This window comes from Maylandia zebra, linkage group LG6 (genome assembly GCF_041146795.1).
Source record: "Maylandia zebra isolate NMK-2024a linkage group LG6, Mzebra_GT3a, whole genome shotgun sequence".
In the NCBI taxonomy this organism is placed as follows: domain Eukaryota; kingdom Metazoa; phylum Chordata; class Actinopteri; order Cichliformes; family Cichlidae; genus Maylandia; species Maylandia zebra.
The window spans coordinates 15,188,703-15,203,382 of NC_135172.1; the positions used below are offsets into that span (position 1 = coordinate 15,188,703).

The 14,680-nt window shown below is 42.7% G+C and overlaps 2 protein-coding genes across 2 annotated transcripts; both read right to left on the minus strand.

The window, feature by feature from the left end:
• Window positions 1-1,869: 1,869 nt before the first annotated feature.
• LOC112433494 (leucine-rich repeat-containing protein 31-like) lies at window positions 1,870-7,262 on the minus strand. Its single transcript, XM_076884726.1, has 5 exons — window positions 6,986-7,262; window positions 6,596-6,779; window positions 5,233-5,335; window positions 4,743-4,907; window positions 1,870-4,570 (listed from the first exon to the last, which is right to left on the minus strand). The coding sequence occupies exons 3-5, from the start codon at window positions 5,285-5,287 to the stop codon at window positions 4,407-4,409; spliced, it is 384 nt and encodes a 127-aa protein (XP_076740841.1). The 5' UTR covers window positions 5,288-5,335; window positions 6,596-6,779; window positions 6,986-7,262; the 3' UTR covers window positions 1,870-4,406.
• A 132-nt stretch (window positions 7,263-7,394) lies between these two features.
• LOC143419170 (uncharacterized) lies at window positions 7,395-14,680 on the minus strand. Its single transcript, XM_076885467.1, has 5 exons — window positions 14,581-14,680; window positions 14,398-14,475; window positions 8,591-8,747; window positions 8,293-8,361; window positions 7,395-8,099 (listed from the first exon to the last, which is right to left on the minus strand). Exons 2-5 carry the CDS (start codon window positions 14,446-14,448, stop codon window positions 7,990-7,992), a joined length of 387 nt encoding a protein of 128 aa, XP_076741582.1. The 5' UTR covers window positions 14,449-14,475; window positions 14,581-14,680; the 3' UTR covers window positions 7,395-7,989.

Sequence of the window (14,680 nt, forward strand, 5' to 3'; positions counted from 1 at the left end):
CAGAAACCTATACTGGGGGATAACACTAGGAAACATGACCAGTGAAGCTGGGTGACGAAAGGAGAAGATTAAACAATAAACACACAGGACGGTTATTAGGGAAGAGGAGACGGCAGGGACAAATCAGGAGTAACGAGACAGTTACAGCAAAACTCAACATAACCAACAAAATAAAATAGGAAGCACGTGTTTTGATCGCTGGCTCCAGTCTGCATGCTGAAGCTTCCTTTGGTTACAAGATACAGAACCAACGTTAGTGTGAATGAGACTATGAGAATGTTATATAGCATTTGCTCCACTTTGAATTCAGTTTGAAGAAGTAAAGAGACAAACAAACTTAAAAGAGACCATAGGATTAAAAAAACACAGACACCGCAAAAGGACGAAACACGGGCAAGAAGCAAAGTAAACAGAAAAGGAAGCAAGGAAATAGAAAGATAAGATCCACATGAATAGAATAGACAAAATATGAGTGCTTCAAGCAAACTGTGCAGGAATAAAATATAAATAGCAAACAGCAGAAATAAATAACAAATGGGGGAAAATATGTAGGATGAACAGGAACAAAGACACTGGAGAACAAAGTGGTGAGGGTTACTCAGACCACCATTAACTGACTAAATACATGGGAACTGGCAAAGTGAGACGCGGTCACAGAGAGTGACAAGGTACAAGGCGCACAAAAAGAGGGACTGGCAAAATTAGACGTCTATCAGAAGTACAGAATACAGAGACAGACAGGCAGACAGTGAAACAAACATGGAGACAAAACCTGCTACACACAGAGACAACACTAACACGGCCTGAACATGAAAGGAAACAAATTTAGACCAGCAACTAAGAGGAAGCACTAATTTGGAAGGGAAATAATACCAGACATATGGTGCACTCTGAATATCACCAGTCTGTTGCAAAGCTAACAGAGAGACAGACAAGCATTCACACCTACAGCTAATTTAAAGATACCACTTCAGCGTCACAGCTGGGTCCTTCTCTGTGTTATAAACGACACAGAGAAGGCCCCAGCTGTGACGCCACAGTAGTTCATTTGTTGACTGATACATCGATGTAGTCTCTCAGGAACGAGGGCGAAATGCCAACGACCGCCTGTCTGTTTTCAGGGCTGTATTTGAAGCCATGCTCCAATCAGGCAAAGTTTTAAGTGTTGCACATTTCGATGGGTTTCTTTCAGCTGACATAGTTTCCATTTGGGTCATGTGGTGTTAGATACCCCAGCGTGTGGTCATAGGGTGAAGAGCCCGGACGATTAGTGGGATTTTAGGTGTGGTGTAAAAATGACGCTGCAACTTTAAAAACGTTGTTGCTTTAAGGATTAACGTACAACCATACTTGGGCTGAGTTTGACACTGGTTCTCTTCAGTAATTAAAATAGCTTTAACACATGATAAGATCAAATGTCAGCTACACTGTGACAGTCGAGGGGCCACACTCAGATATATTTATTCGCTTGTTCTCTTTGTGTGATAAGAGTTTCCATCTGAATTTAACCCCTGTGTGGGGCTGATCTTTCATTTCATTTTATTTCAAGCTCAGATTCTTTGCCTTTGGCACATTTTCTGTGACGAGACTTCAAACCATTCCCACCGTCCTTATTAATCAACATGGTGAAGTGATTCTTCGCAAGGTGATGGGATAGGAAGAGTTTCAGAAAATGAGGCCTTTTGTCTTTATTGGAGAGGTCAGTGCAGACAGGACGGATGGGGGGAAGGCGAGGGGGGAATGACACACAGGAAATGGTGTTGGTCAGACCCAAAGACAGGCGTGGGCAGTGAGGACTCTCACCTTCAGACTCACTGTCTAATCAGTCTGACAGTGAGTCTGAAGACAGAGCAACCCAACACACGTTACTATGTTCATCATCATCATCATTGTTTATTTATATAGCACTTTAAAAACACACAAGGCTGACCAAACTGCTGAACAATAGAAACATAATAGATACCATAAGAATAATAAATACGATAAAATAATAAACATAGCGAAAAACAATAAAATACAAGTAAATACAAGTCAGTCAACCACTGAGTCAAAAGCCAGTGAATAAAAATGCATTTTCAATCTGGATTTAAAAACCAGCACTGATGTCGATTGCCTAATGTGAAGAGGAAGATTATTCCAAAGCTTAGGAGCCACGATAGAGATCGCTCGGTCTCCTCTCAGTTTCAGCCGTGATTTGGGGACTGAGAGCAACAGCTGCTCAGCTGACCGGAGCGAACGAGTGGGGACATAGGGCTTCAGCAGGTGCCAGACCATTTAAAGATTTAAAAACCAATAAAAGAACTTGAAAATGAATCCTAAATTCAATTGGAAGCCAGTGCAGGGAGGCCAAGAGTGATGTTATCACTAAGCAGGACATTAAATCAAATTAATGAGACACCAAAACAAGAGCTGGAGCCCAAGACAGCCATGAAGTCACAGTGTACACAAATACACAAGAAACACAGAAACCAGCTGGGTGGATGTGGCTCGGGAACCTTCTGTTACCTTGAACGTCGGTGTTTTGAACGCTGGCTGCTCCAGTCTGCTTGTATTTGTCCAAGATTTCCCCTCATATCTTGGTTATGGTTATTTTTTCTTTTATTAAACTGATCACACTCCTGTTCATGAATAGAAAAAAACCCCATCAGTGTATTTTCACTTAAACAAGCAGCTGTTTTTTTTGCATTAAAGTTATATAAAAATGTAACAGTGCAAATTCCTCGCTGACAGTTTAACCAAAAGGCATTTCCAGTGGAAAGTAGCCGACATATCCTCAGCATAACCATGTATAATATCCACAAAACCTGAGAAGGTTGGAGAGAAGGTAGGCGAACTCTGCTGGGATCTGCGTTTAACAAAGTGTCTAAAGACGAAACAAAGAAATCTTTCTGTAAATGTTCAGATGCACAGACTGGACTGAAAAAGAGTGAAAAAGCAGCTAACGTCCAAAAATAAGAAAACTTTGAAAGAACTCCAAAAAAACCTGGAGAACTTTTGCTCAAAAAACAGTTTTGTTTTTTTTTTATTACAAGGCAATCTGACAAAATGTCATCAAATGAGACTCAAGACTTCTGCAGGTCTCTGCCATGACTCAATTTTTTTTTCTTAACGGCAGAAACAATTGTTCCTTTTTTACTTTGTTTCTATTTTCTCTTCTCGTTTTTATCTGTTGAACAACAAACAACATTCATGCTGATTCACATAATATCCTGTCTCTACTCTCTGGGATTTCCTCGTAGCTCTTTGATGCAAAGAACATCCATCAAACGCTCCAGCTTGTGCTCAACATCATCGTGAACGGTGATGGTACTCTGACGAGAAAATACTCAGTCGACCTTTTGGTTGATTTGTTAAAGAACCCCAAAATAGCTGATTACCTAACAAGGTATGCAGATAATTCACAGCTCTTTTCCTGAATAGCTGCTTTAAAACTCTGCTGAAAGCCTTTGTCCATTTCCAGGTATCCCCACTTCTCGGCATGTGTGTCTCAAGTGTTAGGACTGCTGCATTGGAAAGACCCAGACCCTGCAGCCAAGGTGAGAGACGACAAATATGATAACCCACACCAGCTGTGCTTAACTCTGTAAGTTCCCAGTATTCCCTGAAACCATCACGTGTGACACAGTTTACATCAGACGTGATGCAGCTGACGTCAACACTGACCTTCTTGTGGTAACAGAGACTTAAAAAAATAATAATAAAGCAACAAAGTGGGTCGCTCTTTGACAGTAAATTCCAGTGCGGTCCGCTCCAATCTCCTCAGGCTGACTCTCTTCTAGGCTCTCCTGACTGTTCCCTTTACATGTTGATAATGTGTCTTGTAAATCTGGATCCCTTTCCAGCAGGACGCTCCTCTTTTTCAGACAGTACCTCAGCTGCTCTCTCTCCTGACAGCCAGCTGTCCACCTCTGCATGGCCAGTCGAGCCAGCGCCGGCATTTGAGGCAGAGCTCGGAGCAGAGCGGGCAGCCAGGCTGAGCACGGAGCAGAGGTTGAAGGTCGCAAACTGACATCTACGTCTTCCAGAGAGCCCAGACCTCCTGCTGCAAACAGACTGCACCAACCGTTGTCTCCCACCAAGCTGTTGTAGGACAGATCCAGTGCACGGAGTGAGGAGAGACAGCCCCGTCTGCACACGGCAGCTGCACAGAGGAAGAGGACCCATTGATAACTGATCACTTTATGCCTGTTCACTTTACTGTTTTGTTCACAATGTTTCTGATGGAGACAAAAATAACACCGAATAGTTTCATTGTTTTGTTTTATACGACAGCTACAGATGCTGGCAGCATGAAATAAATGAAAGAAATATCAATTTCCTTCAGGCTTTACTTGTCTTAATATACATTTATGCAGCCTAATGATCCACTACAGACCAAAAAAGAAAAAGTATAATGTCATTGTGTGTTAGTTACCCAGATGTAGCATGTCATCAGTGGTGAGCTCGCAGCTGCAAAGACGGAGCTCGCTGACGACTGATGGCTGCAGAGCATCCAGCAGGAGCGCCAAGTGACCGCCAACCACTTTACACCAGGAAATATCCACCGTGCGCAGATAGGACACCGCCAGGGCTGATGCATAAACACAAAGTTTTCACCATTTCAGGCTAGAGGGTGGAAGAGGTATTCGGGGAGAATGACTTGAAGGAAAACTTCTATAAATAAACAAGTGTGTGTGTGTGTGTGTGTGTGTGTGTGTGTGTGTGTGTGTGTGTGTGTGTGTGTGTGTGTGTGTGTGTGTTACCCAGAGCAGTGAAGGACTCGTTGCTCATGTAGCAGCTGTTGAATGGCAGCCGCCTCATTTGTGTCGCAGGGAGGGCGGAGACCAGCAGGTGGACCACACCTCCCACTTCCTTATTGGATGACACATCAAGCTCGGTCAGTGCAGTGAGAGAGGGCAGCACCTGGACTGAAAAACAACGAGTCACATGACTGCTGCAGCGAGCATGCGATTAGTGTCCGGCGTGTGAGATTGGTAGCAACTGACTCAGAGCCTCTAGATCATCTCGCGTGAGGCAACACAGGTGGAGGTCGAGTCTCTCCAGGTGTGTGACGTGAGCCAGGTGAAAGGTGAGGCGGCTCAGTCCACCAGCTAGAAGCAGCTTTACAGTATATTAATCAGAACAATGCTGCTCTCTAATGTATCTTGGTAAAGCGCAGAAAAATCTAATGTTTTATATGATACAGTGTGATTTCAGTAACATATCATAATGGAGGCTTCAGCAAGTACTTACGAAGGACATCTTTCCTCTGCTCTTCAGTTAGTTCATCAAATACCTCCCAAAACATCTGTATGGTGGGGTGGCGGTCATGATATCTCCAACCATAACTTGTGTTCTGAAAACAGTGAAAATGACTGTTATAATCATAGAGTTTGTAAGGTCAGGCACATATACACTATGTTGCCAAAAGTATTCCCTAACACATCCAAATCATTCAATTAATGTGTTCCAATCACTTCCATGGACACAGGTGTATTAGATCAAGCACCTAGGCATGCAGACTACTTCTACAAACATGTGTGAAAGGACGAGTCGCTCTCAGGAACTGAATGAATTCCAGCATGGTAATGTGATAGGATGCACCAGTGCAACAAGTCCAGTCATGAAATTTCCTCGCTATTAAATATTCCATAGTCAGCTGTTAGTGATATTATAACAAAGTGGAAGTAATTGGAAATGACAGCGAGTCAGCTGATGCTAAGGCTCATAGTGCACTTAAGTCACCAATATCTGCAGTCTGCTGTTGTTACAGATGTCCAAACTTCATTGGTTTCCATGGCTGAGCAGCTGCATCCCAGCCTTACACTGACAAACACAATGCAAAGCGTCAGATGGAGTGATTTAAGCATCTCAACACTGGACTCTAAAGCAGTGGAGATGTGTTTACTGGAGTGACGAATCACACTTCTCTGACTGGCAATCCGATGGATGTGTCAGGGTTTGGTGGTTGCCAGAAGTACTTGTCTGACTGCACTGTGCCAAGTGTAAAGTGTGGTGGAGGGGCGGTTATGGTGTGGGGCTGTTTATCGGGAGTTGGGTCGCCCCCTTAGTGCAGATGAAAGGAACTCTTAATGCTTCAGCATATCAAGACAATTTCATGCTTCCAGTTTGGGGATGGCCACTTTCTGTTCCAACATGGCTGGGCACCAGTGCACAATACAAGGCCCATAAAGACATGGATGAGTGAGTTTGGTGTAGAAGAACTGGACTAGCCTGCACAGAGTCCTGACCTCAACCTGATAGAACATCTTTGGGATGAATTAGAGCAGCAACTGTGAGCCAGGCCTTCTCCTCCAACATCAGTGTCTGACACCATAAATGCACCTCTGGAAGAATAGTCAAAAAATTCCCATAAACACACCTAAACCTTGTGGAAAGCTTTTCCAGAAGAGTGGAAGCAGTTATAGCTGCGAACGGTGGGCTGACTATTATATTATACTATCATACAAAAGTCTGGATTAAGACTGAGATGTGACTCAAGTTCATATTTGTGTTAAAGCAGCCGACTGAATGCTTTTGACAGTATGCAGTACACAGTTATTGTGCTACAGGACAGCTGTGAAACTACAGCCTGTGTCTGTTTGGCTGACTGTACCTGTTTGAACTTTTCCCAGTCATGCACGTCCTGGCCGACCAGCACTCCCTGCAGCTCCTCTGGTCGAAACAGCCTCACCAAATCCTGCTCACACACCAGGAAGAAGCCTCGCTTGAACTCCTGGAACAGACTCTCCACTGATGTGTTGAAGGCATGATTCACATAGGCCTCCACAAACTCCTTCCTGTTTAGGAGGGAAAATTTTGAATCAGCAAACATTTCACAAAGACAAAGGTGCTGCAGATGAACCTCACAAACACTTCATGTTTTATATGCTTACTTATTTTGACCTGTCACACAAACACTATAAAACATTGTTTCTGTGCTTTGGGGTTTTTCTTTTCTACACAGAGGTATAGCACGACTAGACCCTAAAGGCAGGCTGCTCACCTACAACCAGCTCATAAACATCTTTCCAATGGAGCTCGCTGCCCTTCTCGTGGATGAGGGTCACTGTGATCCTCCGCTGGATCCCCTGCAGCAAACATAACAGGAGCTCAGGATCACAGTGAGCACAGCTAGAGCAACATTACGCTTTAAAAAAAGATATAGCCGCTCACAAGCTAGCGGATCAACTCCATCTTACGGGTATAGTCTGGATGTGCGATATTGATGAACGGTGAGAGAGATTGAAGGAGAAAAGAAGAGGAAGGAGGACAGAGTTGGGTAAGAGGATTATATAAATAAGAGATACATACATATCCAAAGGAGGTGAGAAATGACAAGGGGAAAAAAGTGGAAGGTCACACGAGGCAGCTTATGTAAAAAAAAATCAACATAAAATTATTGATGGCAAAGAACACATTGAAGTGACATGGAAACACTCGCCTGGTTTGGACAGAGGCATGGGAATAGGATAGTACTTCCTGGATGCTGTTGGAGGACTGTTGACATAATAAAAATACCTTTTTTCTATATATGCATATAAAATTAGCCAATGTGATTAGAATACAATCGTTTACACATTTCTAACAAAATCTGCTGCATTAAATATGAATTATCACTGCACGACTGGATCTGCTGTTTGACCCCCACCAACCTGGTCCCGTCCTGATATTCTAACTCTGTAATATGCAACTTCTGTCAGTGTCCTGATACTGGAAACTGAATTTCCCAGAGGAACCACCCGAGGGATTAATAAAGTTCTATCTAATCTACATCGACAACAGAAAAAGAAAACCTGCTGCTTGCAACAGCATTGTGTTAGAAGCATTTTTACTGGAGTGAATGCATTTAACTGTACTTGCATCATCTGTTAAAAGTACTTATATATTGCAATAAGACTGCAAAAAGCAAAGGGGACTGAATTCTATAGTATGTGGTATGTGTATAAGGTGACACATGTATGCAGTTTCCTGCCATTAGTGTAATGTAAACTTGGAATCATCACATATCTACAGGTATTTGTACTGAATGGAATGAGCTGTGGTGATTAAAAGCATTAGCAAAAGCATACTTACTAGTGGTCTTTTCTTCTTAGGTCTGGATCTTGATGCCTCTGGGACTGAAGATCACAGCCAAGTCACCAGTTTCATAAACAACAAACAAACAAAAAGCAAATAAACAAAACACTTTCAGAGATCGCACAACTTTGGTTTTCATCTTCATATGATAATGTTCCTTGAATCAAATCTTCCATACACACTCTACTACAGTGTATCAGACTATTCTAAATACTTCCACAAACAATGACATACCCATCTTTGTCTTTTTGTGGCTTTCACCAAAAACTCTCCCCCTGGTGGATCCTGTGTTGACGTACGTGACTTTGGGAGAAAAACAAAAACAAAATCATTTTAAATGGTTACATTAAATGTAATAATATCAACATTCAATAGATTTGACTGTACATGTATCAGCTGGTGTAAAATACATGTTCCTTGATCCTTGGTCAGGGAACATAAATTACTGTCGTTTCAGCCATCGGGTACTCCTCTAAAATTCAGCCTGGACTCCAAATATAAAGCATACAATACATACAAACATACAAATCACCTTTGCTGGTCTTGTTGCCTGCGTGCTCCACTTGCCCCTCTGAAGTGCTCAGTGGGTCATCCTGTCCCTTGTTGAGCTCAATCTTCTCCATCACATTCCTCACTTCCTCCACCTGCGTGGTCCTCACCTCCCGTCCCTCCATAATCGTTGCCTCCTCCTGGTTGTTGATCATTCAAGTTAGTTTACACAATGGGTCAAACTTTTAACTTTATCCTGCTTTACGCCTTCTGGTTTGTAGCAGACTAAGTATATATGATGTATGAAAGGGAACAGAGTGGAGTTAGAGTGTGAGGGTGAAGGAGAAGATGTTGTGATTCAGTGATGATGATGATGATGATGATGGTGACCAAACGTCAGTCTGCTGGAAGTGCAAAATGCTACAGACCCCTGACTCCACCAAAACATCGGGCTTAAGACTACATACCTTTTCTTCAAGGCCCGTGTACAATGTGCTCTTTAACCTCTATAAACTTCAAATCCAAGTGTAGACACAGATGCCACACTGACAGACTGAAAAGAATTACAAAAGCTTTTGGTAAAACGTCTCATGATGACTATCTAAATTGCATGTGACTTCACTGTGTTGGAACAGATGTACTATAAATGCCAGTTCATCTCACAACAGCTACTGAATGTGTTCATTTAAATCTGTCTAAAGAGCCAGTAATCACAGAGGATAGATACTGGAAGCAAACTGAAATGTTAGGAGGAACTAAATCACACATTACAACACCAGTGGCAGCACCCTGCTGTCTCACACATCGGGATCACGGTCCTGTTGAAACTGTGAACAAGTATTTGCCTCCTTTCTGATTTCGTATCTTATTCCATATTTGTCACACTTACACCTTTCACATCAATACATTTATAACATTAGACAACAATGTCTAATATTCAACGGCAGTTTGCAAGGGCAAAACGCTATCCAAACATACTTGGTCCTATATTGTATTGTATTGTATCTTTCTTTATTTCAGACATATAGAGAAAAAAAAAACAATATATACACAACTACACATACTTTCATTTACAAATACGAATATATATGTAAATACACACACACACGTATGTGCTCAGATAAAACAAAAAAATAAAATAAAATAAAACAAAGTCTAAATGACATGAAATGACAATTATTTGGTCTGAAATGGAGTAGGAAGAAGTATAACATACTTATTAATCCCTACCCCCTGCTCAACATTTTGTTGAATCCCACATAATTCACCTAATTCCCATCATCACTTACCCCACACAATAAACAAGGAGAACATGTATAAACATAGCTACAGTGATAGATAGAATTTAGATAGAATTTAGTATATTTATACATACAATGGGTGATCAACTTTATCAGTTTCATATTCTTCCAAAAGCAGTTTTCGAAACATCTTTATGAACTGACTAATTCTTGAGCATTGCTGTAGGTCCACAGTAAAACTATTCCACAGTTTTACCCCATAAATAGTAACACAAAAGGTTTTAACCTTTGTCTGTGCTTTAAGAGTCTTCAGATTTAATTTCCCCCTCAATTCATAGTCCCCTTCTCTGTCAAAAAACATCCTCTGTACATTTCCTGGTAACACATTGTATCTGGCTTTGTACATAATTTTTGCAGTTTTATATTTTATAAGATCCATAAACTTCAGAATTTTTAATTTCAAGCACATGATGTTTGTTGGTCTCTAAATCCTGCTTTAGTAATCATCCTGATTGCTTTTTTCTGAATTTTACATAGTGGTTGAAGTGAAGCTTTGTATGTATTTCCCCAGATTTCCACACAGTATTCCAAATATGGCAATATAAGTGAACAATAAAGTACCCGGAGTGATTTGGAAGGCAAAAAATGTTTAACTTTACTCAGTACAGAGATGCTTCTTGACAGTTTAGCTTGTATATGCTTTATGTGAGGTTTCCAGCAGATTTTCTTATCTATTATCACACCCAGAAATTTTGTATCAGAAACTTGCTCTATTTCAACATTGTTTATTAACAATTTTGCTCCGGCATCTTTTTTACAATTTCCAAATAACATAAATGTAGTTTTTTTCAAATTTAGTGATAACTTGTTTCTGTCAAACCATGTTTTCAGTTTAATCATTTCTTGTGTGACAATTTCCAAAAGCTGCTGTGAATTCTCTCCAGCACAAAAAATATTTGTATCATCTGCAAATAAAATAAACTGTAATATATCAGATGTTTTACATATATCATTGATGTAGAGGATAAACAGCTTTGGTCCCAATACTGACCCCTGTGGAACTCCGCAAACAATGTCCAGGCACTCTGATATTCACCAATCTTCACAAATTGTTGCCTGTCTCTCAAATAACTCCTGACCCACTCTAGCACCACTCCTCTAATGCCATAGTACTCCAGTTTATCAAGTAATATTTCATGATTAATTGTGTCAAAAGTCTTTGATCTATATTGTTGGTGATATTTTCAATTAGTTCCATTAATGCCATAGATGTTGATCTATTTGGTCTGAAACCATACTGACTGTCCATTATTATTTTGTGTTTATCTATAAATTTGTCAAGTCTATTAATGAAAACTTTTTCCAGTATTTTTGAAAATTGTGAAAGTAGAGAAACAGGCCTATTGTTACACCCCGGCCTAGGCAACCGGAGTGCAACACGAAAAAAGTAAAAATAAAGAAAAAAAAAAAAAAAAAAAACCCACACACCACACACAAAAAACCCCCACTAAAGCTCACCACCAAAATCCCGAAACGAAAGTATCGACAAATCTATTTTCAACAAACTATTTATTTATAACAAAACACCAAACTATTTACAACACGGGGGAGATCGCGACCATGACACACTGAAACACAGGGTTTAAATACCTAGAGGGAGCAATCAGGAAAATGGACCACAAGAGGGAAACACAGCTGGGGCAACTCAGAACTGACGAGACAGGGAAACGTAAACTGAAAAGACTAAGATAACACAGACTTTCAAAGTAAAACAGGAAACACATAACAGTCACGCCAAAAAGAACACACTGACAACACCGAAACGTAATAGTTCCCCCCACCCAAAAATCAAACATTTAACACCAAGTGAAAAGTTTGATCCAGACAGACGAAGCCGATGAAGGCTGGAGCGGTCCCACTGACCCTCCAGCAGACGACGAAGGCTGGAGCGGTCCCACGGACCCTCCAGTGAAGGCGGATGAAGGCTGGAGCGGTCCCACGGACCCTCCAGCGACGACAAAGGCTGGGGCGGTCCCACGGACCCTCCCCTCAGCGAAGGCAGACGAAGCTGATGAAGGCTGGAGCGGTCCCACTGACCCTCCAGCAGACGACGAAGGCTGGAGCGGTCCCTCGGACCCTCCAGCGAAGGCGGATGAAGGCTGGAGCGGTCCCTCGGACCCTCCAACAGACGACGAAGGCTGGAGCGGTCCCTCGGACCCTCCAGCGAAGGCGGATGAAGGCTGGAGCAGTCCCACGGACCCTCCAGCGAAGGCGGATGAAGGCTGGAGCGGTCCCACGGACCCTCCAGCGACGACAAAGGCTGGGGCGGTCCCCGGACCCCCCAGCGAAGGCAATCCCGGACGAGCCCCCATATGTTACACCCCGGCCTAGGCAACCGGAGTGCAACACGAAAAAAGTAAAAATAAAGGAAAAAAAAAAAAACACACACACACACACAAAAACCCCCCACTAAAGCTCACCACCAAAATCCCGAAACGAAAGTATCGACAAATCTATTTACAACAAACTATTTACAACACGGGGGAGATCGCGACCATGACACACTGAAACACAGGGTTTAAATACCTAGAGGGAGCAATCAGGAAAATGGACAACAAGAGGGAAACACAGCTGGGGCAACTCAGAACTGACGAGACAGGGAAACGTAAACTGAAAAGACTAAGATAACACAGACTTTCAAAGTAAAACAGGAAACACATAACAGTCACGCCAAAAAGAACACACTGACAACACCGAAACGTAACAGTTCCCCCCACCCAAAAATCAAACATTTAACACCAAGTGAAAAGTTTGATCCAGACAGACGAAGCCGATGAAGGCTGGAGCGGTCCCACTGACCGACCCTCCAGCAGACGACGAAGGCTGGAGCGGTCCCACGGACCCTCCAGTGAAGGCGGATGAAGGCTGGAGCGGTCCCACGGACCCTCCAGCGACGACAAAGGCTGGGGCGGTCCCACGGACCCTCCCCTCAGCGAAGGCAGACGAAGCTGATGAAGGCTGGAGCGGTCCCACTGACCCTCCAGCAGACGACGAAGGCTGGAGCGGTCCCTCGGACCCTCCAGCGAAGGCGGATGAAGGCTGGAGCGGTCCCTCGGACCCTCCAACAGACGACGAAGGCTGGAGCGGTCCCTCGGACCCTCCAGCGAAGGCGGATGAAGGCTGGAGCAGTCCCACGGACCCTCCAGCGAAGGCGGATGAAGGCTGGAGCGGTCCCACGGACCCTCCAGCGACGACAAAGGCTGGGGCGGTCCCCGGACCCCCCAGCGAAGGCAATCCCGGATGAGCCCCCATATGTTACACCCCGGCCTAGGCAACCGGAGTGCAACACGAAAAAAGTAAAAATAAAGGAAAAAAAAAAAAAACACACACACACACACAAAAACCCCCCACTAAAGCTCACCACCAAAATCCCGAAACGAAAGTATCGACAAATCTATTTACAACAAACTATTTACAACACGGGGGAGATCGCGACCATGACACACTGAAACACAGGGTTTAAATACCTAGAGGGAGCAATCAGGAAAATGGACAACAAGAGGGAAACACAGCTGGGGCAACTCAGAACTGACGAGACAGGGAAACGTAAACTGAAAAGACTAAGATAACACAGACTTTCAAAGTAAAACAGGAAACACATAACAGTCACGCCAAAAACAACACACTGACAACACCGAAACGTAACACTATAATTTGTAAATTGGTGTCTATCTCCATTTTTAAACAGTGGTATTACTTTAGCTGTTTTCATTTGTGTTGGGAATGCACCAGTTTGTAGAGACAAATTGCAAATGTGTGTTAAGGGTTTGGAGATGCCATCTATCACTTTCTTAACGATTTCCATATCAATGTCATCAGAGTCTGTAGAATTTTTTGTTTGTGATTTCCCAACAATATCAATGATTTCCTTTTCTTCTACCACCGTTAAAAACATTGAATGAGGATTGCAGTCAATGAGTTTCGTTTCTTTCTCTGCAGAATCTGTTATATCAGGAATTGTTTCAGCCAAGTCTGGCCCAACACTTACAAAGAATTTATTAAACTCATTAACCACATCTCTCATGTTAGTAATATTTCTATCATTATCATTATCATTCATATCATATTAAAATGTAATCGCACCGAAAACCTGATACCTTGTGTGTCACCTCTGACACCAACAACTGCAGCAAGCGTTTGGTGCTAGAGGTCACATTTTGAGTTTGTGAAGATATTTAAGGTAGACACACGTAATTAGCGGCAGCTGTGTTGTTGATCGGGAGGAAGCAAACAGTTTGTGACCGCTGCGCTGCTGTTAAATCCTGAAAATAAAGAATCTGAAGGACAAGATGAGTAAGGCTGGAGTTATTGGACTGTATCAAGTTTAATAACTTCATGCATACCAGTGACATCGCGTCACCCCCGCCAACGAACAGCCCAGTGGCTTCAAGCCTGGGCTTAGCCTCTACAGGAGAGGTTTCAGCCATGTGTGTCCATCACAAGCCCACCACCATGATCTCAGGCCTTGAGGCAACAATCACGAAAACTAATCTTAACTGAGAGTGTTGGATGTCCTCATTGTTGCAGAGCACATGGACAGCATACTCACCTGGTTCTGTGGGCCAGCAGCACATGTCACACCATCCATCACCCTTGTCATCACATTCAATCTTGGTCTGAGAGAAACCTGAAGACAGAAACGTTCAATGATAAAAACACACAGTAGAATAAAATTGTGAGAAGTCATCAGTTGATGCAGTTTAAGGACACTTGTTGTTCTGTGCAGTCTCACCTGGAGCTCACGTTTCTAGTTCATGCCATCATCACCAAAGATTCTTCAATTAATAGTTTAAAGATGTCCATGAATGCACTGCTAACTGCTCTTCACCCTG

What these genes read in the sequence shown, in the direction of transcription:
- LOC112433494 (XM_076884726.1), bottom strand. Translation starts at nt 5,287, where the DNA reads ATGTTTTGGGAGGTATTTGATGAACTAACTGAAGAGCAGAGGAAAGAT. An exon ending in GCAGAGGAAAGATGTCCTTC is followed by an intron (nt 4,908 to 5,232) that starts GTAAGTACTTGC and finishes GTTGTTTTTCAG; the next exon opens with TCCAGGTGCTGCCCTCTCTC. An exon ending in CGAGTCCTTCACTGCTCTGG is followed by an intron (nt 4,571 to 4,742) that starts GTAACACACACA and finishes TTTATGCATCAG; the next exon opens with CCCTGGCGGTGTCCTATCTG.
- LOC143419170 (XM_076885467.1), bottom strand. Translation starts at nt 14,448, where the DNA reads ATGACAAGGGTGATGGATGGTGTGACATGTGCTGCTGGCCCACAGAAC. An exon ending in CTGCTGGCCCACAGAACCAG is followed by an intron (nt 8,748 to 14,397) that starts GTGAGTATGCTG and finishes ATCAACAACCAG; the next exon opens with GAGGAGGCAACGATTATGGA. An exon ending in CCACAAAAAGACAAAGATGG is followed by an intron (nt 8,100 to 8,292) that starts GTATGTCATTGT and finishes TGTGATCTTCAG; the next exon opens with TCCCAGAGGCATCAAGATCC.